The sequence below is a fragment of the Pecten maximus genome, chromosome 12 (genome assembly GCF_902652985.1).
Source record: "Pecten maximus chromosome 12, xPecMax1.1, whole genome shotgun sequence".
Taxonomy (NCBI): domain Eukaryota; kingdom Metazoa; phylum Mollusca; class Bivalvia; order Pectinida; family Pectinidae; genus Pecten; species Pecten maximus.
Window position 1 is genome coordinate 13141872 of NC_047026.1, and position 25342 is coordinate 13167213.

Consider the following 25342-nt stretch of genomic DNA (forward strand, 5'->3'; position numbering starts at 1 on the left):
AGGAATCTATAGCTACCAGGACCATTATTTTTGTCACATTCCCGTTCTGTCAAAAGGTTTGCACGCACACTGATGCACAGACGATAACAAAATCTAAAGGTTAAGCCCTATCCTATGCTTGAAATTAAAAAATACTGGAAAGTGTTAATTTACTGCAAATTCTTCTTTAAATAATGACCTCTCTCTTTATCTCTCTCTTTATGGAGGTAATGTTAACAAGGCGACGAAAATGACGAGTGCCCGCAGATAAACACTGTTATTAGTAAATATACTTGGTGGAGTTGTATTAAGTTTTCATTGAATTATGATAAAATGAAATTTTCCCTAAATATTTGCAAATGCACATCCCAATCAACAACTGGTATTACGTCATATGAGTCAGATTTTGTTTTCAAACGAACTTAATCGTAAGTGCTATACTTAAAATGTCAAATGTACGACGAAACTCCGCGACTCACCATATATATATTTTTTTTAAATGCGTTTCAGCACGGATAATAAAATTATATAAGTTTGAATAATTTTTGGTGATAATAAGACTGCATTTGAATCAGGAATATAATTTTATTGGTGTGTCATTTTAATAGATACGTTTTGTACATCCACTTATTCAGCTTGCATTCAATCTTAATTTAGTTTCGTCTTAAGACCAATCACATACTTCATCTTGACCAGTAACGCCACCTTCTGCGTCATATCCGGGGCAAAAAAAAAAATTATACGGCTATGCCGAAAAATGCATGTTTCAGGTGAACACATTCAGCTCATTTATGTCACAGATATTGCACAAAATAATCATGGCATGTCCGCCTTCATACAAGCACGATGGACCAACAGGGAGACTCGTCTCTGAGGCCGATTTGAGTGTAGGGACATATCCTCGACGGAACTATGTACTGCGCCTGTACAGCAGCTGTCTATAGAGAATGGACATTGTGGCAGTTTGTATGTTATGATTAAAACACGCATCAAAAATTCATGAAGTTGTTGGAACAATATGAAATGATATTTATTAGTTTCATTTCAAAAGCCGCTATTGCGGTGCCGTTTTACTATTTATTCCCATTTAGTGATATCACTTAGTCGTTTAGTTATCGCTAAATGGGAATACAAAGGGAAACGTAGAAAGTTTCTCTCCTCGCAGTGATTTTATCAATTAGTGTTACATAGATATGATTGTGCATTTTCGTTAATTAATCTATTTTTCATTACTTGTACTGTACGGTACGAAATCCTGACAACTTTCTTTTAGGGGATTTTCACTAAAAATGTGCGTTAAACTAGGAAGTTAATATAGTTATATTTTAAGTCGCCAATTAAATAATATAACTGTTAAAATTACTTAACTTTTTAGACAAAAAGAGATGATTGATTAAGCCATTAGGCCTATACACTATATATGTAGAGTTATATATGCTATAGCATCCTCAAAGGGAAATGAAATGTGAGAGTTATCCCCCCTAGGATGGTATTGAGCATTATGATATAAAAAGATAGGGAACGAGTTCGATCAACAGGAATTCATTTCATGAGGTCCTGCATGTTTAAAAGGATCTCTTACGAGTTCCCAAAAAGTTACCCATAGGATCGTCTGGGCGGTAAAATGGTTAATTCGGGACATCTGGGGACATTGGAGCGATCTGATATTGGGCGAAGAGAAGGTTCTCCCCAAATATATTGGGACATTGAGACTATTGTCTTGTTGAAATAAAAATATGTAACGTTATATGTAAAAATGGGACATTGTATGTTTGTAGTGTAATGTGGGACAATGTTGATATTGGGCCGAAACGTCTGTAATTAATTGTCAACTAACTCGCCACAAAACTGCAACCAATCAAAAACGTTCTCTTATGCGTGTTCGGAAAATTATTTGTTTACATCCGGTATGCCGGTGGACCCAGAACAAGAAAAGTTATGTCAGTTAGATTTTTAACCATATTTACTTCTGTATTTATCTATTCGAATTTTTAAAGTTATACATACATATTTTCATATACAATATATAAAATTCAGGGATGACCTCCTAAAAAACGAAAACTTCCTGAATCATTTCAGGTAGGGAGCAATAAATTCTTACTTGGATGTAAAATCTATATTTTGAAAGCAAGTATTGAAAAGATGAGGTTGCAGATATTTACCTCTCAGCTTCAAAAATATGGCGGCATTTGCCATGAGCAATTAGAATCTGATACAACTCATTTAATTGTCGACGATAAAATGGATGCCGAGAGAATGTGCAGAATACTGAAAATGGACAAACCTCCAGAAAATATTGAAATATTGAAAACAAGTTGGTTAAGTTCATGTTTCAAATCTAAGGATATGGTGCCAACTAAAGGATTTGAATTAGATTTGTCAATTGTTGAAAAGAGGGATGTATTGGAGGAGAGTGACACAAAAATACCCAAAGATAAAGATGCTGCTAATGATCCACCTACTGTAGATGGCGAAGTTAAGCCCGCAAAGGTTGGTGTCATGTTTCGTGCCTATAAGAAGCCAAAGGTTGAATCCGAAGGTCAATTTGATGACCCAGACAGTGACTATATGGCAAGTGATAATGAAGAGGAAGATCAGATAGCTGGAGTGGACAGTGATCATACTTCAGCAAGCACAACTCCACAGACATCTCCATGTAAAACCATACAGGTGAGTACAATGTCTCCACGAAAGCTTACGACTAAAGTTGGTTTACCTTGACCTGGGCGGCCAGAAGATGAATATGTAAAAGGAGAATAAGGGTGATCGCTTGATTGCATTGGCAGGAATTAAAGCCAAACACAGTCCATGAGCTATAGCCCGAATTATTCTGACATTTTATCAACTTTATTTATATCAGTCTGGCATCAGTCAATGCGAGATCAATATTAAATAGGTCAATAAAACATTGGTCTGGTATGAGGTACAGACACCTCACTTCAGTAAGGGGTTTAACTCCTACTAATGAGCAGATGTCTTATAGTTTGCTGTCCCCATACTTGTGGTTCCCCCTTGTGGCTTTCCTCTAGAGAGAATATTCATACTCTGCCTACACTGCTCTCAGGACGACCATCTGTCAGAAATAATCTGTCCTTCGTCCAGAGCTACGTTACCGCAGCTAGCTTTCCTCTAACTTGGACAGGTACAAATGTATCAATGTATTCTTGAGTGGATTATGCATTAATACCCCTGTAAGTTGTGTTCCATTGCATGTGCATGCTTATATATAGGTATACTAGTTATAGCTGACATGATAATTGTTTAATGTGATAGACAACGGACCCAGTAATCCCCTTGAGGAGTGTATGTGGTATTGTGGTACTGTCGAAACTTCATATGTGTGGCGTGTACATAACTATTAAATATACTGTCAATATCACTTGACTGATGGAGCATTCTTAGCTCATAGAGCCCTTGATTATCACGCTGGAGACCCAAGTTGTATTCTTGTTTAGGTCAGTAATGTTTGTGTCTTCTAAGCCAAGAACATCATTTGCAAAATTTTGATGAGTCCCATGAATGCTTAGAGATAAAGTTTGAGTGAGTCCATAGGAAAATCATGAGACCATGACTTATATACCAGGATGTGATAGGGGCTGGGGTAGTTATTTACAACTACCTAGTAGGGAGACTACCAAGCATTACTAAAAAAGGACCAGTATCACAATGGTATCACAATGAAATATTCATCACCAAATATAAATAATTGATTTGTTTACTTTTTTAATGGATGCATTATACTTCAGCTCTAAATTCATTTTGTTATTATTTATGTTTCAGACTTCTAGTTGGGTTTGTGCGCAGTCTTCCAAAAACACTCGTCCGAATTTAAACGAACATATCACAGACAAACTGGAGGTATGACAAACATGTAATTAAAAAAAAAAACCAAAAAACCTGGAAATAAATGATATGAAGTCATCTTAAGCATATATATATATAATTTTTTTTTTGTATAACTGACTTTTTTTTTTAAGTACATCACTTTATTTACCAAGTTGAGGTTTAAATTAAAATTTTCGTTCTTTAATATTTCAGGAAATGGTGAAGACCTATGAGAGCACCAGTGATAAGTGGAGAGCGTACGGCTACCAGAAAGCCATTCAAGCTCTACGCAGATTACCTAAACCGATATCCTCATGGCAGGTAACTACAAACATTTTTATATTTCCAGAATATTTCTGTTGCAACCAGTTTCTGATGTTTTGACCCAGTAATCGGTTTCTTATTAACAATTCAAAACTGAAGTTCAAAGATAGCTAGGACAGGAATAATTTTATGCAGTTATCTCCCTTACACTATACTGACCAACTTGAGAATTCAACAGATTTCAGACTGTTACCATGGTTTCTATGCCCTATTGATCAGTGTTACTGGTTTTAGATTATTGTTTGTTTCATTCACAATGCTCTATGAATAGAAATAAAAAAAAGTGTATATTAATTATGCATGCCACCTAAAAAAACACCACTTTTTACTAATATAATATAGACAAGCAGTCTTGATATAATAGTCCTTCCTTGAAAATTGTCAAGGGTTTAGCAAAAACACAGTTTTTTTTTGGGGGGGGGGGGGGGGGGGGGGGCTTATTGAAATTTCAAATGACCACCTGTTTGACAGTGTAATGATATGAGATTGTTGTAATTAGAATTCATGATAATGTTAAAGAGTAAAGAAATGGGGTGAAAATTTGCAGTGTCCTTCTCAAATAGAGATACATGGGAAATACAGCTGTATTTAATAAGGATTAAGATAAAATACAGGCATATTGTAATTACACACTCATTCAAAAGTTCAATTAATTACAGGAAGCTAAAGACCTCCCTGGGGTCGGAACTCGTCTAGCTGACAAAATCTGGGAAATTGCTGAAAGCGGTGAATTACGAAAACTCAATGAATTTCGATCAAGTGACGAAGTCCGAGTGATGGAGATGTTTGGAAATGTGTGGGGTGCGGGTGCACATACAAGTCGAACCTGGTATCAACAGGTATGCCATTTCACTGTGACGTAATGATGATAAGAAGCTTATTGTAATACAATCCTGTATTCACCCACATGTTTAAATGAATGTACCTTTTAACATCAAATGTTCTATGTATATTATAATATACATGTACACTAGATTCCATACTACATCATTAAATTGTTAGTTTGTATGTGTATCAATACATTTTTCATATTAAAACTTCTGTATTTGAACCCTCAGTTCTGTTGAGTTGAAATAAATTAAATAAAAATTATAGATATATTTAATTTATTTATAAGTCTGAAAACTACTTATCCTGTTTCCTGTTGTTACTAGTCAGAAATGACAATTTGTATCTTTTTTATCAAATTTGCTTTTGAAGTCCAAATGTCAAATGCCAACTGTACCTCAGTGATATGGGCAGATGGCCTCTTGATAATTGTTCGGGTGTTAGCTACAAGACGGAAACCTTGCTGACTCATCAGCATCTAGTTTGCTTTGAATTTTTTTTTTTGGAACCAGAATGCTAAATTTAGTCAAAGGAAAAAGTTGACAGAAATATGCGGTACTGAGAGGCAAATACCAAAAAGGGGAAAAGTATTTTTAATTCATCTAAAGAATGCTTTGCCATAATTATTGAAATATCCTGGTGAGCGATAAAGGCCCCAGATCACACTTCATTTATGAGTCAGGTATGAGAATACCTTGAATGTCATCTTCATTTATGAGTCAGGTATGAGAATACCTTGAATGAGGTTATCTTCATTTATGAGTCAGGTATGAGAATACTTGAATGAGGTCATCTTTCAGGCTGCCAAAGTCAAGTGCAAGGTCACTGTTACTATCAATAGAAAATCGTTGTCATTGCTCTTAGGTCACAGTTACTTTTTTATCCTGCAACTGCCACACACATTAACCAATAACTGCTGATGGGTAAACGTATGCTTTATTCGTAAATATGATTGCTTTATACGTCAATACAAGTCACATGAATTTTTTCCACACTTGACAGGGCTATGTTCAACTTGACCCTGAACTTTGATCTGAATGTGTAAGGTTAACATAATCTAAATAATTTTGTTGATAGTTGTTTTAAACATTTAATAAATTTAATTTTTGTTGCGAATAATTTGTATTTTTGTTATATTTCCATTCATGTTTAAGTGAAATTGAACTCTGATTTACATAAAAAAAAACCTGGAACTAATCATCTTGGCTTTCTGTGTCGAGCACCAAAATATTGTCTATATATATGGCTTATAGCAAGATATTTTGGCGTTAATTGTGTATGCTTGGCATGTGAGGGGTTTTCTATGGATTGTTATGCCTTATTGAAATGTCACAAATACTGCAATTATGAAAGTTTAATGGATATAGCATATTTGATTAGTGAAGAATTTATTTTGTTTTTAAAAATGTCAAATTTGAGACCAGAATTTTGCAGTATATGTAGTAGTTTTTCCCAGCCATAAAATCTGGGTTTCAACATTGTATGTACAACTGAAACAAATACTGGTAAAATTAATCTGTTAAATTTTCAACTTTTGCTCTGCTGCCTGGTGTAAATATATATTGGCGACTATCAAGGCCTATGGACCTATGTTTATCAAGAAAAACTGTTAAGGTCTGTGCTTTTTGATGAAGACAGACTATTAAGCCCTGCAGGCCTCTCGGGTCATGAAGACCAACTTCCAATCCGCATGGGCCTCTTGTTTTATCAAGACAGACTGTTAAGCCCCGTGGGTCTCTTGTTTTACCTAGACAGACTGTTAAGCCCCATGGGCCTCTTGTTTTATCAAGACAGACTGTTAAGCCCCATGGGCCTTTTGTTTTATCAAGACTGACTGTTAAGCCCCATGTGCCTCTTGATTTATAAAGACAGATTGTTAAGCCCCATGGGTCTCTTGATTGATAAAGACACACTGTGAAGCCCCATGTGCCTCTTGTTTTATCAAGACAGACTTTTAAGCCCCATGGGCCTCTTGTTTTATCAAGACAGACTGTTAAGCCAAATGGGCCTCTTGTTTTATCAAGACTGACTGTTAAGCCCCATGGGCTTCTTGTTTTATCAAGACAGACTGTTAGGCCCCATGGGCCTCTTGTTTTATCAAGACAAATTGTTAAGCCCCATGTGCCTCTTGATTTATAAAGACACACTGTTAAACCCATGGACCTCTTGATTGATAAAGACAGTCTGTTAAGCCCATTGGACCTCTTATTTATCAAGACAGACTGTTAAGCCCGACATGAGCCTCTTTTTTATTAGGACGAACTGTTAAGTCCCATGGGCCTCTTGATTTATAAAGACAGGCTCTGATTGTTAAGCCCCACACAGGCCTCTTGATTTATCAAGACAGACTGTTAAGCCCCATGGGCCTCTTTCTTGATAAAGACAGTCTGTTAAGCCCCATGGACCTCTTATTTATCAAGACAGACTGTTAAACCCGACAAGAGCCTCTTTTTTATTAGGTCGACTGTTAAGCACCATGGGCCTCTTGATTTATAAAGACAGACTTTGACTTTTTAATCCCCACATAGGCCTCTTTTTTATTAAGACAGACTGTTATGCCCCATATATGGGCCTCTTGATTTATAAAGACAGACTCTGATTGTTAAGCCCCACATGGGCCTCTAATTTATTAAGACAGTGTGTTAAGCCCCATGGACCTCTTATTTATCAAGACAGACTGTTAAGCTCGACACAAGCCTCTTTTTTATTAGGACAGACTGTTAAGCCCAATGGGCCTCTTGATTTATAAAGACAGACTTTGACTTTTTAATCCCCACATGGGCCTCTTGTTTATTAGGACAGACTGTTAAGCCCCATGGACCACTTGTTTATTAAGACAGACTGTTAAGCCCCCATGGGCCTCTTGTTTATTAAGACAGATGGCTAATTATAAGGCCCAATGGAACACTTGTGTTATGAAGACAGAGCATGTTCTGTTGTTCTGGTGGCTTACATTAGTGATGCTTTAATGAATACAGATGAATACACACTATTTATCAGACAGCAAGTCTATATCAAGTTATAAGCCCATTCTGTTATAGTTTCTTAAGATACCTAACACATGTCATTTCATTGACCTTCAATATGCCAACCCCTATAAGTGTAGCGTAGCATAGTGCAATCAACCATTGGTATCAGGCAATGGACAACCTCTAATTTTATTCAAAGTTAATGCGCCTTGCAATCAGCCTAATAAAAATATTTTCCGTACTTTTTTGTGACTTTCTTAAAGCGACTATTACCTTAGATTTCGCCTTCAGGAAATGGAGAGTTCGGCCTTTAAATGATTAAATATACCCATAATAAAGTGGTACATGAGCCTATGCCGTCAACTTTGCTGTTTTTGTACATATTTTCAGGGTTAAAACAGTGATCACTGCGACTGTATTCTGTTAACATGATGATGCTTGATTTATTACAAAGAAATCACTCATATGGTTTGTCACATAACGAGGTCATTTACTTCTGTTGAAAAGAAAACATGTTTTTTTTCAAAGATAGGACAGAAAGGCCTGAGTGGTGTTCTGATTGGATTATGATTGGTAATATTTGAATTAGATGAAGACCACTCTGTTTACGATTTCTGTCTTTTAGATATCAACCAAGAATTGTTGCAGTCACTTTTAATTTTAGTTATAATGCACCGAAAGTGTAAATTTTGTATTAAACTCTTGGAAAAAATATCATGTTTTATATTTTTTTTCTCCTATTGATTTTTAACATTAAAGTCGCTTTAATGATATTTATACATGTACTGGAAAACAACGTGGTGAAAAACAGAATCCATTGAAAACACCTGCCTTGACAGCTGACAGAGAAGATTGATATGTTTTTCATGTAGAATCATAACATTATGTTATTACAGGGTTTTCGAACTCTTGATGACCTCAGAACCAAGGCCAATCTGACTCACCAACAGAAAATTGGCTTGAAGCACTATGATGACATCCTTGATCGGATGCCATGGGTAGAAGCTGGGGAGATTGAGGCAGTTGTAAGTTTTCAATACTGTCAATGTTTATTGTTTCTACAAGGCCATGCATGATAAAGTTGCAGTTGGTTTTTATGCCTATACGGGGAGGATGCTATTTTTATTCCTTTACCAGTGAAACCAGTGGGACTCTAGATTTCTTTTCCATCCGCCAAGTATGTACGTATGTACGTAGCTCCAAAGATTGTCAGCGCTCTAGTGGCGTCACTCCTTGAGAGATTTTGATCAAACTTCACACAATAATCAAGGACCATAACATCTTTTATTTTTTTTTAGTTTCAATGTTTTTGGTAAAGGTCAAGGTTACTGTTACTATTTTTAGCAGAGGTCGGTAGGGGACATGCATTGATTAGGAAGATGTGATTTGGGAAGGTGGGGTATATACATGAACATATAACCCATGTCTGTCTCAAGATGTCCAGTCTCAATCCTCGACAGTGTTGTCATTCTATGGAATTAATGCTGTAGCAGTATGGTTAACTCTTTTACCAGAAAGATTCAAGGTCAAAGTCACCATTTTAGTTAAATTTATATTATTAATGAGCTTTTTACAAAATCCCATCTTTTCTTCAAACCAGCTTTTTTCATGAGCATGGAAATGAGCTGTCGCTGTGGCTTTTGATCTTTGATCCAATTCAAAATGAGATGTGACCTAACTGCCATCTTGATCCAATTCAAAAACAGATGTGACATAACTGCCATCTTGAAATCTGTGTTTTGAATATACATGTAAATGGGAGGGGGGGTCGGGTGGTGGAGTATATTGTGACCCACAAACTTGGATATAAATCTATATTTCTAATTCCATAAGTGATAACACTTTATGCACCCATCCATGCATGTCTGCATTCGTGCATGATAAGATTAAGTACCAGATAGGAATTCAAGGACTGATTCAATTCACATGCAAACAATAATATCAAACCAATTTCTACACCTGGATATATTTTGGTGATTATAGATGAAGGTTAAAGGTCAAAGGTCACACTTGATGAGGGGTATATATGAACCCCAATCTCATACAGTGTGTCTAGATAGTTATGATTTTAATTAAATTGTATGAACAAATAGCAAGCTTAGCAGTGCTGTGTGTATAATGTCAAAGATCAAGTTCCTTACCTGTATAATTTTTAAAGGAAATCATGTACAATGCTGAATTGGCAATTACCTAGAAAAAGTTTTGTTTTTTTTTTCTCCAAAATTTAATAAGTTTTTGTATATGTATGTTCAGATACTATAATAATATCTCAGTAATGTAAGGATTATTTGATGTGCATGACCAGGTACGTACAGCTGCTGAATCTTTGCTGCCAGGTGTGATAGCACAGGCGTGTGGGTCATACCGCCGGAAGAAGACAACGTGTGGTGACGTGGATGTGCTAGTCACACATCCTGATGGCAAGTCTCATCGTGGAATTTTCGGGAAACTGCTCACTAAACTTCGAGATCAAGGTAAGTGGTTGTGTCCTCACTCTTATGATGCAAGATTCTAATGTCTGATGTCTCCAAATATCTGATGTGAGACATCAGGGTAGAATGCACATGTTTAACATAACTTTGGACCAGTGTGACCTATGGTAAAGATGACCAGGGCTTTTTCTGAGGGCTTTCTGGGACTGTTAATGGGCCCCATTCCCAATTGGAATTATTTCATTTTAAACCTAAATTCCCGAAATTTGCAGTTTACTCCTGAACAAGTCTTTCCCAATTCACCAAATTTCTTCCCAAAATGTGACAAAAAGGACCCTTCCCAAACCAGTGGGAAAAAGCCCTGAGATTCCAGGTATTTGGTTTGATCACTATCAAGATGGGTTTTCAATGCTTAGGAAGATCATGAGCGTTCCTGTGCTGTCCTGGTTGTGTTCTTGAATAAATTGACAAAGTACCTTGCTAAGATTTATCACAAAGATGAATATTGTTTGATGTCCTAGGTATTTAATGCAGGGATATTAAGTTAGATACTCTGCAAGCTGCATTTTGTTCCCCTGCAGGTAGAGTTGTGCCTGCTACCCTCATTGCATGCTTGTAAGAGGTGACTTAATTTAGAAACCTGACCTCTTCTCTCTCATTCACCTTTTTAGCTCACTGGTTACAAGTAACTGTGAGCTAACTCTGCTGTCCTGGTGTCCATGTTGGTATTGGTGTCTCATCCCAACTTTAAAGTTTTAACAATACATTTTACAAGCTTGTAAGCCCATAGGTATACCATCTGCACCATCCAAATTTGGTATATACTTTCATTAGGGGTCTGGGAGTCAATTTTGTAATGTTACATCAAAATAACATTAAATATACTCTAGTGTTTTTTTTTTCTCTTTTAATTTTACCATCTTTTGGACATTTAGTTGTTGTTTTTTTCAAATCACACGTTAAAGTTTCTCATTGTCCATAAGTATGCATCACATAATCATTTTATCTGGTATATGATTGTAATCATTCTAGATATGATAGAATGACATATGAGAGTGAACAATATTTGTATTTTTCTCCCTTGAATTTTCACATATTTTTCATCTAATTCTTGGATATGAAATATGAAGATTTTGAAATTAATTTAGAATTTTACTTAATTACACATAAATATCTACTGTTTTAGTATCAATATATGTCATAATAAGTTAGTGAAATATTAGTATGATAATTTTACAATGGCTGCTGCCTATGAGCATAGCAATCATTGATTGCACTTCTTGATGTCTCCCTTGTTCCTAAATTTGAGTTGATCGTTGGTGTCAGTGAGGAAGCATTTTGTTGTTTCAAAGTGTTGATGCACCAAATCCATTCCAAGTGGTACTAAAGTTTCCTGCATGATTTTCGGCATTGGATCAAGACAAGGTCGATATCTCATGCCAATTTGCCTGCTATATGACATTTCGGTGAGATGTCACTATAAATTGGGCCTTAATTTGGATCCATTAATCTAGACAACACCATAAAATGGACTAATAACTGATCAGCTGTAACCAACAGCTTAAAACCTAAATAATGGTTATATACATTGTACAGTGCATGAACCCTGAGGTTCATCTTCAGTACAGACACTGAAAACCAAACCGTGAACAAACTGGTGTATGTACCATACAGACAAAACAGTGTATGTACGCCGAGGTGTATGTTCAGTACAGACAAAAACAGTGTATGTACCACGAGGTGTATGTTCAGTACAGACAAAACAGTGTATGTACTCCGAGGTGTATGTTCAGTACAGACGAAACAGTGTATGTACCCCAGGTGTATGTGCAGTACAGACAAAACAGTGTATGTACCCCGTGGTGTATGTGCAGTACAGACGAAACAGGGTATGTACCCCGAGGTGTATGTCCAGTACAGACAAAACAGTGTATGTACCCCGAGGTGTATGTTCAGTACTGACAAATCAGTGTTAGTACCCCGAGATGTATGTTCAGTACAGACAAAACAGTGTATGTACCCCGAGGTGTATGTTCAGTACAGACAAAACAGTGTATGTACCCCGAGGTGTATGTTCAGTACAGACAAAACAGTGTATATATCCCGAGGTGTATGTTCAGTACAGACAAAACAGTGTATATATCCCGAGGTGTATGTTCAGTACAGACAACTCAGTGTATGTACCCCGAGGTGTATGTTCAGTACAGACGAAACAGTGTATGTACCCCGAGGTGTATGTTCAGTACAGACAAAACAGTGAATGTACCCCGAGGTGTATGTTCAGTACAGACGAAACAGTGTATGTACCCCGAGGTGTATGTTCAGTACAGACAGTGTATGTACCCCGAGGTGTATGTTCAGTACAGACAAAACAGTGTATGTACCCCGAGGTGTATGTTCAGTACTGACAAGTCAGTGTTAGTACCCCGAGATGTATGTTCAGTACAGACAAAACAGTGTATATACCCCGAGATGTATGTTCAGTACAGACAAAACAGTGAATGTACCCCGAGGTGTATGTTCAGTACAGACGAAACAGTGTATGTACCCCGAGGTGTATGTTCAGTACAGACAAAACAGTGTATGTACCCCGAGGTGTATGTTCAGTACTGACAAATCAGTGTTAGTACCCCGAGATGTATGTTCAGTACAGACAAAACAGTGTATATATCCCTAGGTGTATATTCAGTAAACAATGCTTCAGTCCTTTGTGAATATAATTATTGATTTATTTATAGCGAATCTATTACTGACCTCGAGGTCACACTCCTCAGATGTGAGTGACAAAACATCTCATAACATCTCGCTACATTCCGAACATACTTTTGGTTAACAACTGATGTTTATGTAACCTACTGATGTATTGCATGCCGATATTCCTGATGATCAAAATATGTTGATAAATATGTGGTGTGATCTAGGTCTACTGGAAGCCTGCGAGCCTGTCAATCTCCTCAAACAGTTTATATGAGATGTTGATTTTTTTTTTACTTTGCATGAACATCAAAATCTCTCACTTTTGGCGGGTGATTTTGCTGTAAGAGTTTTGTGTAGGCGTTTTAAATTGATATGTCATGCACTGTAAAAACATAATGTTCTGACGGTACAGATTACTGTGCCTATACTTGTCTGAAATTTGAAACCCTACTTCGTTATATTTTGAGGTCATCAATGGATACGTCACACACTGTCTACTATTACTATCTTATACAGTGAAATCTTGAGTCGATTTCGTGCTGATGTATATGGGCATATATATCTATGTGTGTAGACTAAATACAAGCATTTTTAATTCTTATTTTTTCGCACATAAAACATCACCACATGCATATCCATATGAAATGAAAATACTTACCAATTTGATATCACGTTTCGTCACTCTGCTCTTGGAGTTGGCCCTATATGTAATACACTGTAGCACTGTATTTAAGTTATCCCGACAATTGTTCATTGTACGAGTTCCAGTTTATTTATTGGTCTAAAGCAATTTCCAGCTAAATTGTCAAAATTAAAAACAAACCAAAAATTACAACGGCTTGCAATTTCTATACAATGTTTGAAGTGAACAGCACACCCATAAAATGGTCTAAATACTGTTCCTACCGAAGACATCTTTTTCATCCAGGCATGCATAATGTGACTGGGTGCGCGGTGGAAAACACGTGTTAAATATCTTATACAGGATTCTCATCTCAAATTTGATAGCTACATCATTAAGTATTGACAGAATATGATTTCTGATTGCTCTTGTCATAGAAGGACGAAGCACGTGTACGAAGCAGTTTATTTCTGCCCCTGCGTTATTTCATTAAGATTCTAATACCCTGTGTGTCTTTTGTAAACTCCTTTGAGATTGCAGTTGGTAAACACAGCTGATGGACATTTAGTCCCCGAGGTTTGATATAACCTGCGTAATTCATTTGAATAGAGACACGGTTCAAAATGTATACACGTGCTTTAGATTCGTTTGAAATTCAATATTAGATATTGTAAAATTAATCTAATTATTGTACTATTAAACATCTTCCAATTAATATATTGGCCTTTTTTCCGAGCTGTTTTGCGCTTCTTCAGTTACCTTCTATATGCAAACATTTTATGTCTCATTGATTCATAAAGGACGAATCAGCTCTACTATATACATACATTTATTGTTTTGATTTTGAGACTATGTATCTGATCCTAGTTGAAAATGTTATTGAATGGTGCTAATATCTTGTACAATTGGTGTCTTCGGCAGTATGCTTCAGTGAGGTAGCACTATAAATCGGCAAAAGTTCCGGACAATCATAAGGAGACTTAACACAAACATACCACAGCCTCCCTAAAACAAACATCCATACTCGGCGAGCACGTGCGTGTCTAGCGCACGGGGGGGCCGTCCTTGGGTGACCTTAGCTGTTGATAAGACGTTAAGCAATGATAAACCAAACAGTTTGTATTATGTACAAACCTTTGTTTCTGGACAATGACTTGCGAAAACCCGACTGTGTTTGATGTCAGTGGCCACAATCCACTTCAACGTGATGTTTGATAAAAAAAAATTGCTAATGGAATATCACCAGTTTGTTCCATGTCAACATTTCTAAGAGATATTGAGTGACTTTTGACCTTTGTTTTTCGCCTTCTGTCATTAAAGTTTCGGCATCCCACATCGCAAATTTCCCGCGGACATGATGAACGACCAAAATGTTTTTCGCTTTATTGGTCAGACAGTGTATGACTTCTTATCAACTGTTAAATTAATTGTTGTCGTTAGTTCCATGTCTGTAACATAATACATATATATATGAAATTTTCCATTTTTTCCCCAAAGCGAGACTTTTGACTATATTGTTGGATTTGTATTGGAATTCATTCTAACTTGTATCAAATTATCAGCATGGGAAGACACTTTGATGGTATGTACATGTTGGCCCTAGTTGACCCCCAGGGGCTGGTGGGCGGGGCCAAAAAGGGTCAAATTGACAAAAATTCCAAAAATCTTCTTCTCTACTCTCAGATATGGTAGAATCAAATACTCTACATAGATGGAAGGGTCTTAAGGTGCTCTACCAAAATTGTGAATTTCATGACCCTGGGGTCTCACGTTTGCCCCTGGGGAGGGGGTAAACTTTACTATAGTTTATATAGGGAAATCACATTTTTGACTATTATTTGTTGGATTTGTATTGGAATTCATTCTAACTTGTATCAAATTATCAGCATGGGATGACAGTTTGATGGTATGTACATGTTGGCCCTAGTTGACCCCCAGGGGCTGGTGGGCGGGCCAAAAAGGGTCAAATTGACAAAAATTTCAAAAATCTTCTTCTCTACTCTCAGATATGGTAGAATCAAATAATCTACATAGATGGAAGGATCTTAGGGTGCTTTACCAAAATTGTGAATTTCATGACCCTGGGGTCTCACGTTTGCCCCTGGGGAGGGGGGTAAACTTTACTATAGTTTATATAGGGAAATCACATTTTTGACTATTATTTGTTGAATTTTTATTGGAATTCATTCTAACTTCGTTGACATTATCAGCTTGGGATGACAGTTTGATGGTATGTACATGTTGGCCCTGACTGACCACCAGGGGCTGATGGGAGGGGCCAAAAAGGGTCAAATTAACAGAAATTTTAAAAATCTTCTTCTTACAGCCCATTTAAGGTAGAATTAAATACTCTTCACAGATCGAAGGGTCTTAAGGTGCTTTACCATAATTGTGAATTTCCTAGCCCTGGGGTCTCGTGTTTGCCCCATTGGAGGGGATAAACTTTACTATAGTTATAGGGAAATCACATTTTTGACTATCATTTGTTTTATTTGTTTTTAAATTCATTCTTTCATTCAAATTTACCGAAATATTTCAAAAATCAGGTGACCGTTAAGGCCCATGGGCCTCTTGTTAATTCTTATTTTTTCGCACATAAAACATCACCACATGCATATCCATATGAAATGAAAATACTTACCAATTTGATATCACTTTTCGTCACTCTGCTCTTGGAGTTGGCCCTATATGTAATACACTGTAGCACTGTATTTAAGTTATCCCGACAATTGTTCATTGTACGAGTTCCAGTTTATTTATTGGTCTAAAGCAATTTCCAGCTAAATTGTCAAAATTAAAAACAAACCAAAAATTACAACGGCTTGCAATTTCTAGACAATGTTTGAAGTGAACAGCACACCCATAAAATGGTCTAAATACTGTTCCTACCGAAGACATCTTTTTCATCCAGGCATGCATAATGTGACTGGGTGCGCGGTGGAAAACACGTGTTAAATATCTTATACAGGATTCTCATCTCAAATTTGATAGCTACATCATTAAGTATTGACAGAATATGATTTCTGATTGCTCTTGTCATAGAAGGACGAAGCACGTGTACGAAGCAGTTTATTTCTGCCCCTGCGTTATTTCATTAAGATTCTAATACCCTGTGTGTCTTTTGTAAACTCATTTGAGATTGCAGTTGGTAAACACAGCTGATGGACATTTAGTCCCCGAGGTTTGATATAACCTGCGTAATTCATTTGAATAGAGACACGGTTCAAAATGTATACACGTGCTTTAGATTCGTTTGAAATTCAATATTAGATATTGTAAAATTAATCTAATTATTGTACTATTAAACATCTTCCAATTAATATATTGGCCTTTTTTCCGAGCTGTTTTGCGCTTCTTCAGTTACCTTCTATATGCAAACATTTTATGTCTCATTGATTCATAAAGGACGAATCAGCTCTACTATATACATACATTTATTGTTTTGATTTTGAGACTATGTATCTGATCCTAGTTGAAAATGTTATTGAATGGTGCTAATATCTTGTACAATTGGTGTCTTCGGCAGTATGCTTCAGTGAGGTAGCACTATAAATCGGCAAAAGTTCCGGACAATCATAAGGAGACTTAACACAAACATACCACAGCCTCCCTAAAACAAACATCCATACTCGGCGAGCACGTGCGTGTCTAGCGCACGGGGGGGCCGTCCTTGGGTGACCTTAGCTGTTGATAAGACGTTAAGCAATGATAAACCAAACAGTTTGTATTATGTACAAACCTTTGTTTCTGGACAATGACTTGCGAAAACCCGACTGTGTTTGATGTCAGTGGCCACAATCCACTTCAACGTGATGTTTGATAAAAAAAAATTGCTAATGGAATATCACCAGTTTGTTCCATGTCAACATTTCTAAGAGATATTGAGTGACTTTTGACCTTTGTTTTTCGCCTTCTGTCATTAAAGTTTCGGCATCCCACATCGCAAATTTCCCGCGGACATGATGAACGACCAAAATGTTTTTCGCTTTATTGGTCAGACAGTGTATGACTTCTTATCAACTGTTAAATTAATTGTTGTCGTTAGTTCCATGTCTGTAACATAATACATATATATATGAAATTTTCCATTTTTTCCCCAAAGCGAGACTGTGATGTTACTTGTCTGTCGACGTCAATATTTCACTAATTAGATCAAGTTTTTATTTCATTGGTATGATTTACAAGTTAGTTTATAACCGAATTGGAATGAATTCTTTGATCAATCACAATATTTTCTTTTACTTTCAGAAAGAGTGACTTTTACGATAAATTCAATATTTAGGTGAGCTTTGAGAATAAGTGATCTTACAAAATTGGATATTCTTTAAGTTGTTTTTGGGACAAAATACTTAAGATTTAATGAATTTTGGAGATTGCTTAAAGCTTACTACATTGACAAATCGATACAGGCAAGACATATTATTAAGTCTAATGCTTGTTATGCTACGGAAATGAAATGAAAATGATTTACCAGAAAATCATTGATTTTTTTGAAGGTTGTATTTGTGTTGATTTCGTGGCTACTTTCAATCCATAAATCGTTCATAACACAAAGTAGTAATCTTTTGAAATTACACATGTCATGGACTGTTTGAAATGATTATGTGGATGCGAGCAATCCTCAGAATCCAGCATTCTCAAATTATTAGTCAGAAAACCGCCAAATGTTAGACCCTCAGAAATGCATGACTTTACAGTAACCTGTCCACAAGGACTTTTTGTTGGAGTTTTGGTTCTGCTTCCTTTCTGATTTACATAATCAAAATTTGCCCTCGAATGTGTTTATCAGCGTTGCAAAATTATATAATGTATATGTAAATAAAATCACCTCGCAGTCAGTGTTTTGCGGTGTCGTTTTATCAGCGTTGTAAAATTATACATGTAATACAACCACCTCGCAGTCAGTGTTTTGCGGTGTCGTTACATCAGCGTTGTAAAATGATATATGTAATAAATTCACATTGAACTCAGTGTTTTGTTGTATCCTGCAGTAAGCTTAATAACTCTCGATAATGACAGTGTTTTGTTGTATCCTACAGTAAGCTTAATAACTCTCGATAATGACAGTGTTTTGTTGTATCCTACAGTAAGCTTAATAACTCTCGATAATGACAGTGTTTTGTTGTATCCTACAGTAAGCTTAATAACTCTCGATAATGCCAGTGTTTTGTTGTATCCTACAGTAAGCTTAATAACTCTCGATAATGACAGTTTTTATTGCAGTGCTTCATTTTCATTGCTTGATGACGTCAGTGCAGAACTTTATATCAATGCCAATACAATGAACCAGACATTGATAAGGTTTAAGTTGTAGTAATGTTTTATTGTTAACTTCTATTATGTCTAACACAAAGCTCTTCCATCTGAGTTGTAAAACCGGTCAAATTTTAATTGTAAAGTGGGTTATACCAGTGCCGCTTTTATGTTGATTCTGACCTACATTTGATACACCTATCATCTAAATAACAAACGATTCCGTGTAAACGAGATGCATTTAACAACTACCTTGTAAGTGTATCAAGCACACATAAATAATGACAAGGAATAAAAGCTAAACATTTTTTCCTAAACATTTTTACTTTATCGGGTGCACTGGCGAGTTCCGTTTTGTGGGAAAACCCGTTTCAAACCAGGAAGATATGTGATGATTTCTAAACATTTTTTTCACCTTAGCTATGCCCGAATGCACAAAGTCAAAAATTGTTTATTTTCAAATAAAATAGTTATGAAGTTATAGTTTTGGTATCTTATAAATCTGTATTAATGGAAAGTTTTCATCTTATGTGAATTTTTAATGTTATTATTCTAATCCTTTAATATTTCCCACCTGATTTATATATTGTACACTATACAATATGGTGATAACTCATTTTCATTTTAAAATGTTACTTGACAGATTTTTTGTCTACATGGAAGACATTTTTTATGTGGATTTGCCTACCACGATATTTTTAGCTCTACTGGTTTTACGAAAAGTTACTAGTCACATCATCACTTACAATGGTTCAGCTAATGTAGTAGCACATAGACTTGACCCAAATTCCCTGCCCTCGGTAAATATATATGTAATATGTATCGTGAGATTCCCTGTGCAAATGTGGAACATTTTCGTTTCCAAACAGTCACCCCGAAATGTGTTGATATTATGAATATCTCAAGATATATTAAAATTGAACAGCGCCTTTATTGAGCTTATGTATGTGTGTATGTTGTTACTGTTAAAAATGAATGTTAATTTCTCATCATCAGATTCCAGATATTTACTTCATCGGAAAATATAAAACATGTTTATAATCATACAACCTCGAGGGGATATATGGAACCACTCTGTTTGTCCGTGCGTCTGTCCGGATGAACGGCCAAGGTCGACTAGTGGGATGCAGTGTTTTGTCTGTCAACTTGTGGGGTGCACGGCACAAGTCGATCAGAATTTCAAAATCTGCTTTTATTTCCGTTCATTCCGTCGCTAAAAAGCACATGCGCAGTGAGATTTAATGTTGATTTATGGGTAAAGAACAAAAATACTTTAAAATTCGTCTCCTATAGTCGACGAGTAGGGTATAATATATTTTTTTTCTATTAATACTAACCAGAAGCAGACGACTATGGTTTGACTGTCTGAAGGAAATTTTCTTTGCTTTTGTATTTTATTGTATCAATGGATGAGCGAATTTCCAAATAGCAGTATTCGGGACGACATTACACGTATCAAATTGTTCACGTACTCATCCTTTTATTCTGTTGTAGATAATGTATCGTATACATTTGTTCACGAATACCTGTTTGACAAGTTAAAATCGGATTAATATTGCAACAAATCACATCATCGCATTAGCTTGGTAACTACTGTTACTTACTGAGAATATCATATGAAATGTCAGACCAATCCTTTATTATTTATCCTTTTCAGGTTGCTAGATTACTTACTGACGGACACAATGGTTAGCCAACATTCGTGACTTGATAGATATTGTTTTCCTTTTGTACTGGATCCAAACAATGTCTCATAATTTAACATTGATTAAATTCAATGTTGAATTCATGAAAAGTGTCCTTGAAATAAGCAAGGATAAATGGAGTTGCTGCTACATTAGTTTTGTTTCCTTTCGTGTGTGTGTATATTTTGATGTAGAAGGGTTATTTAAGGGTTACTTTTCCAAAGTAAACCTTCAAACGAAGTAAAATCATTCAGCCTATGACAGCAACTAATAAATTAGAGAAATATCATTAAAACCCATGAACATTATTAAAACCCCTTGTTACGGCGTGTGCGTGTTGATGTTTTAAGAATTTTCACAATTTCATTCTGAAGTGACAGAAGTTATGTGAGGAAGCTCCATGCATATGTTTTTGTTTCCTCTTACCAGGAACTGTACTTCCTCCATTTCCGATCATTCTCAATCGGTCTTTAATAACCTCTTCTTGTATAACGACTTTCATTGACGAGGAACCATCCAGTTCCTTGTTTTTCTTCACATACAGTATAGACATTTCCTTATGCTGTGTTACTCAGTAATTACATCCAGACGATCCTTAAACGCGAAAGGCCGTGACAGAAAATTACCTATCATTTTTCCTTTTGCATGGATTTTCCATATAATTAGTTTCATAACATCAACTATTTCTTAGAAACTTCCTGGTTGATGTATTCGTTGGGAAAACCCCACTTTTTACAGGTATGTAACACATACAATACAATCAGGTCAGGTAAAGATAGCTATCACAAACGATATTCGCTTACCAAAACGTAGAAATACTAATAAATAAAAATAGATAAAATAGGGAATTTACGAAAGATAAATACCCAATCAACAATATAAATTAGAGTTAGATACAGTAGAATAAACATGAATTAAACTGCACTCGGATTCGTCAGTGAGTCTATGGGTCTAGTGCTGATACCGAGGAGGCGACTGAGCAAGCTAAAATAGGTCGAAAGAAAAGTCAAAATCTCCAGGAGAGAGGTGATATAGCGCATAATTCAATAAATTTCAAATTTACTTCAAAAAACCAGCACGTCAACTACAGTGTCGATGTACACTCTTTGAAAGATGCATATTGTTGCCTGGCAACGTAATTGTATAGTTAATATGACAAGAGCAAATTACGTTAACTAAAAAATAGCAAGAGCAAATTTCGTTAAACATACGACGAAAGCTCACAGAAAATACTCCGAAGACGAAATTTTGAGAATGCTAATTACCGATCGACAACATCTTTGTTGAGCATGGTGACCAGATTTTCTAACAAATTATTGCCATAACCATCTGAACAAACTGTGCCCCTCTGTTTTCCGACTTGTTTTTGAAGTTTCCATACGTATCTGATTTCAGAACAGGTGACGGAGTGCTTTTATTGACGGACAACATGTATTGACCATGTAGATCGGGATATACCCTAAATAAATCAATGGCACTACAGACTCTTCAATATCAGTCACTTACCTCGATCTTTACTTATAACGTAACCAACTTCTACAATTTACTACTAAGCTGTATTTATATACAGGAACATCCCTGTATCCCCTACCTAAGGTGTTACTGATTCGCTATCAAGGGATTGTTGGCATTATCATTATTGACGTTAAAGATATTATTTACGTTAAAATACCGATTAATGACGGAGAATTTACCACAAAAGGTTTTAAGAGACGCAGGTTAATGAAGAGCATGAGAACGTTTTTTGATCGACATCATGATATCATTTGGAAATGTTCTATTTCCTTTTGAGATATAAGATGTTGGTTCCCAGTAATTCTACTGTAATCTTTCTAACTCTTAATTGAGATTGTGACTTATCCTGGATTTGACCTAAATATATATGGGGATGATGCAGAAGACGCTTACTCCTTCGAAGACCCTGGTTTTATTGTTTTTCCACTTTTCTGGGGTCTGCATGTTAACCAGGTCACTATACACAGGTTTTGTGTAATATGATATAGCTCGCCAGTCCTTAGATCGATACAACCTAGGTCAAGTGGCGTAACTTATTAATGCCCATTATCTAAGCAATCAGGTTTTTCCAGAAGCGTTAATATGAAATTATAATCTAATTGGTAAAATCATTGAATCATCCGAAGGACCATGGTGAGCTTATGCTTTACCGCGGCGTCCGTGGTCCGTCCGTCCGTCAACAATTGATATCTTCTTCATAACCGCAGATCGGAATTTGACCTTTGGTCAGAAGCTTCCGTACGGGATGGGGATTCAAAATTGTTCAAATGATGGAGCTGACCCCATGGGGGCCTGAGGGGCGGGGCCAAAATTGGTCAATTAGGCAGACTTGATATAAATGACATCTTCTCTGAAACTAAACTATGGATATCGCTCATATTTGACTAGAAGCGTCTCAATGGGGTAGGGATTCAAAATTTTACAAATTTAGGGGCTGACCCTCCAGGGGCCTAAGGGGTGGGGCCAAAAGTGGTCTATTTGACTAAATTGATATAAACGACATCTTCTCTGAAACTAAACAATGGATATCGCTCATATTTGACTGGATATGCCTATCTGATAGGGATTCAAAACGGTAGGGCTGACCCCAAATTTGCATATATAAAGTGAGCAATTTATAAACACTTTTGTAGTGTTGAAACTGTTGAGATTCCCAACCCGTAACCATATACAGCATCGCTGGGTACAATGAGATAACCACAATCCTGTTGTAGAAATTGGCCCTTGGGTCTTTCCTCACCCCGAGGGGACTTAGTTACTTTCAAATTGTAGAAACAATCCTTGAGGTCTTTCCACTCCCCGAGGGAGACTTGACTGCGTTTCTGGGTTTTATCTCTGAAGCAGTTGAAGTCCCTTCCTCATAACTATATATAGCGTTATTAGACATTGACAAAGAAAGCTATTAACAAATTGAGCATGAACATATTTTGACGTTTGGTCAAATCCAACCAGGTGAGCGATACAGGCCCTCTGGGCCTCTTGTATCGAATGTGTAAAGTTTATACGTAAAGACGAACAGGAAGGAAGCCTGAATTAGGTCACCGAAATTGGAGTCATTCTTTTGCTGAAATAGAAGTCTGGCGTCGGTGAATTCTAATTTGTTGTAGGACGACAGGATACGATTTAACAAACAGGACGTGCATTTTCCGTTATAAGTTATATACTTAGTATCCCGTTTTAACAGCTAATCTGGATAATATCCGTCCTGATATATAATTCTGCTAAACGTTTTGAATTTGAAAGGAAATCATACACTCCCCCTCCGTGTAGAATTTCCATACAACTGTTCACCAACAAAGATGGCACACACACACACAGTGATGACTTCATATAGGCATACTGCCTAATTTGGAGTATTTCGTTATCGTAAAATGTCACAGTTTAAAGAAATGGGAAAACTAGAGGCACAATGTGGCCATTACGTCCGTTTAGGAATCTCCAGCTGTATTAAAATTGATGAAGAAAGTATTTGATATTCAATATGTTAATGCCAAAAATATGTAGAAATACACAGAGTGTATAAAGTGCCTTTGAAAGCATTGTACGAAAGACAAAGTAATGGTATAGAATATACACAGTCGAATAATAGATAGAAAAATGCATCGTACTGTTGATGCGAGGGATCAAAATAAGAAAATGCTTAACCCCTTTGTAAAATAAGAATGGGTGTTAGAAGTGTTGAAGACATATTTGGTTCTTGTTACCACTTATAGTAGTATAACAACAAGGTCTTTGCAAAGGAGCAGGATGTTCATGACTTCCAGACGATAAAAGTCGGTTGATCCATCAAAAATTAATTCCAACTACTAAGATACGATCAAAGATCTTACATGTATATAGAGTTCGGTTACTTGGAATTTACTCTGGATATAACTTCGGCTGATTAGTTGGATGGTAATTATCCATGCATAGGGTTCAAGTAATTTCCAGGAAACAACAAGAAATAAATTCTGTGTGGACGTCAGAGTGTAAGATATCTTATCTTAACCAGAATAATCAATCTCCAGACTGAATCATGAGGGATACTTAGATAGCTGTTTACTGCATCGTCTGCACGTGACTGTACCACGATGTTGGTTCGAAGAACAATTGAAAATAAACAAAGACTTACGTTTAACAACAGGAAGTGAAAAATTCGGCATTAATTTAATTTTAAAGACGTTTGTTTGTACTTCATTCTGTTGTATTGAAATTGAGTTTGCATGTTGGTGTTTTCTGTTCTTGTAAAAATCAGGTTTTTAATTTTTACTTTTCGTGAAAATTCTCATAATTACCTGCCATATGACGTTTTTATATGATAACGTTGGAGAAAGGGCGATTGAACATTTATTTTTAATGAAGACTAAGTCAGATTATAAACGGGGATTCAACACAGTAAGTGTCGATTCTATTTATCAATAGGGATGTGCACGAACGTTTGCAAAAGTATGGATATCAGTTTAAACTTAACCTAGTGGTTAGACTAAATGTTTGTATATTTGGTTGTATCGGGGAATTCAAGGCCATACACATGTAAAAATGAAGCGATTTCCGTGAAATATCATACAGTGTAGATTCTAGGCATTTTACGTCCGCTCTACCTAAAAACTTCAGTGTTTTCCCTCTAAATTTGATTCGTCATTAGAGCGAAAAACCATAGTTACACAACACCAGATATATATTTCATCAGTGATTTTCAAAGTGTGAAAGCATAACCCGTTCGAGTCATAGTTG

At 36.2% G+C, this 25342-nt stretch overlaps 1 protein-coding gene across 1 annotated transcript in view; it reads left to right on the top strand.

The window, feature by feature from the left end:
- Positions 1–1896: 1896 nt before the first annotated feature.
- LOC117339490 (DNA polymerase lambda-like) overlaps positions 1897–25342 on the top strand; it is a 64428-nt gene continuing 40982 nt past the window's right edge. Inside the window, exons 1-6 of the mRNA XM_033901107.1 lie at positions 1897–2649; positions 3760–3837; positions 4018–4125; positions 4788–4967; positions 8822–8950; positions 10231–10399. Of these exons, the coding sequence (XP_033756998.1) occupies positions 2122–2649; positions 3760–3837; positions 4018–4125; positions 4788–4967; positions 8822–8950; positions 10231–10399 (1192 nt within the window). The 5' untranslated portion in view covers positions 1897–2121. The remainder of the gene's footprint in view (positions 2650–3759; positions 3838–4017; positions 4126–4787; positions 4968–8821; positions 8951–10230; positions 10400–25342) is intronic.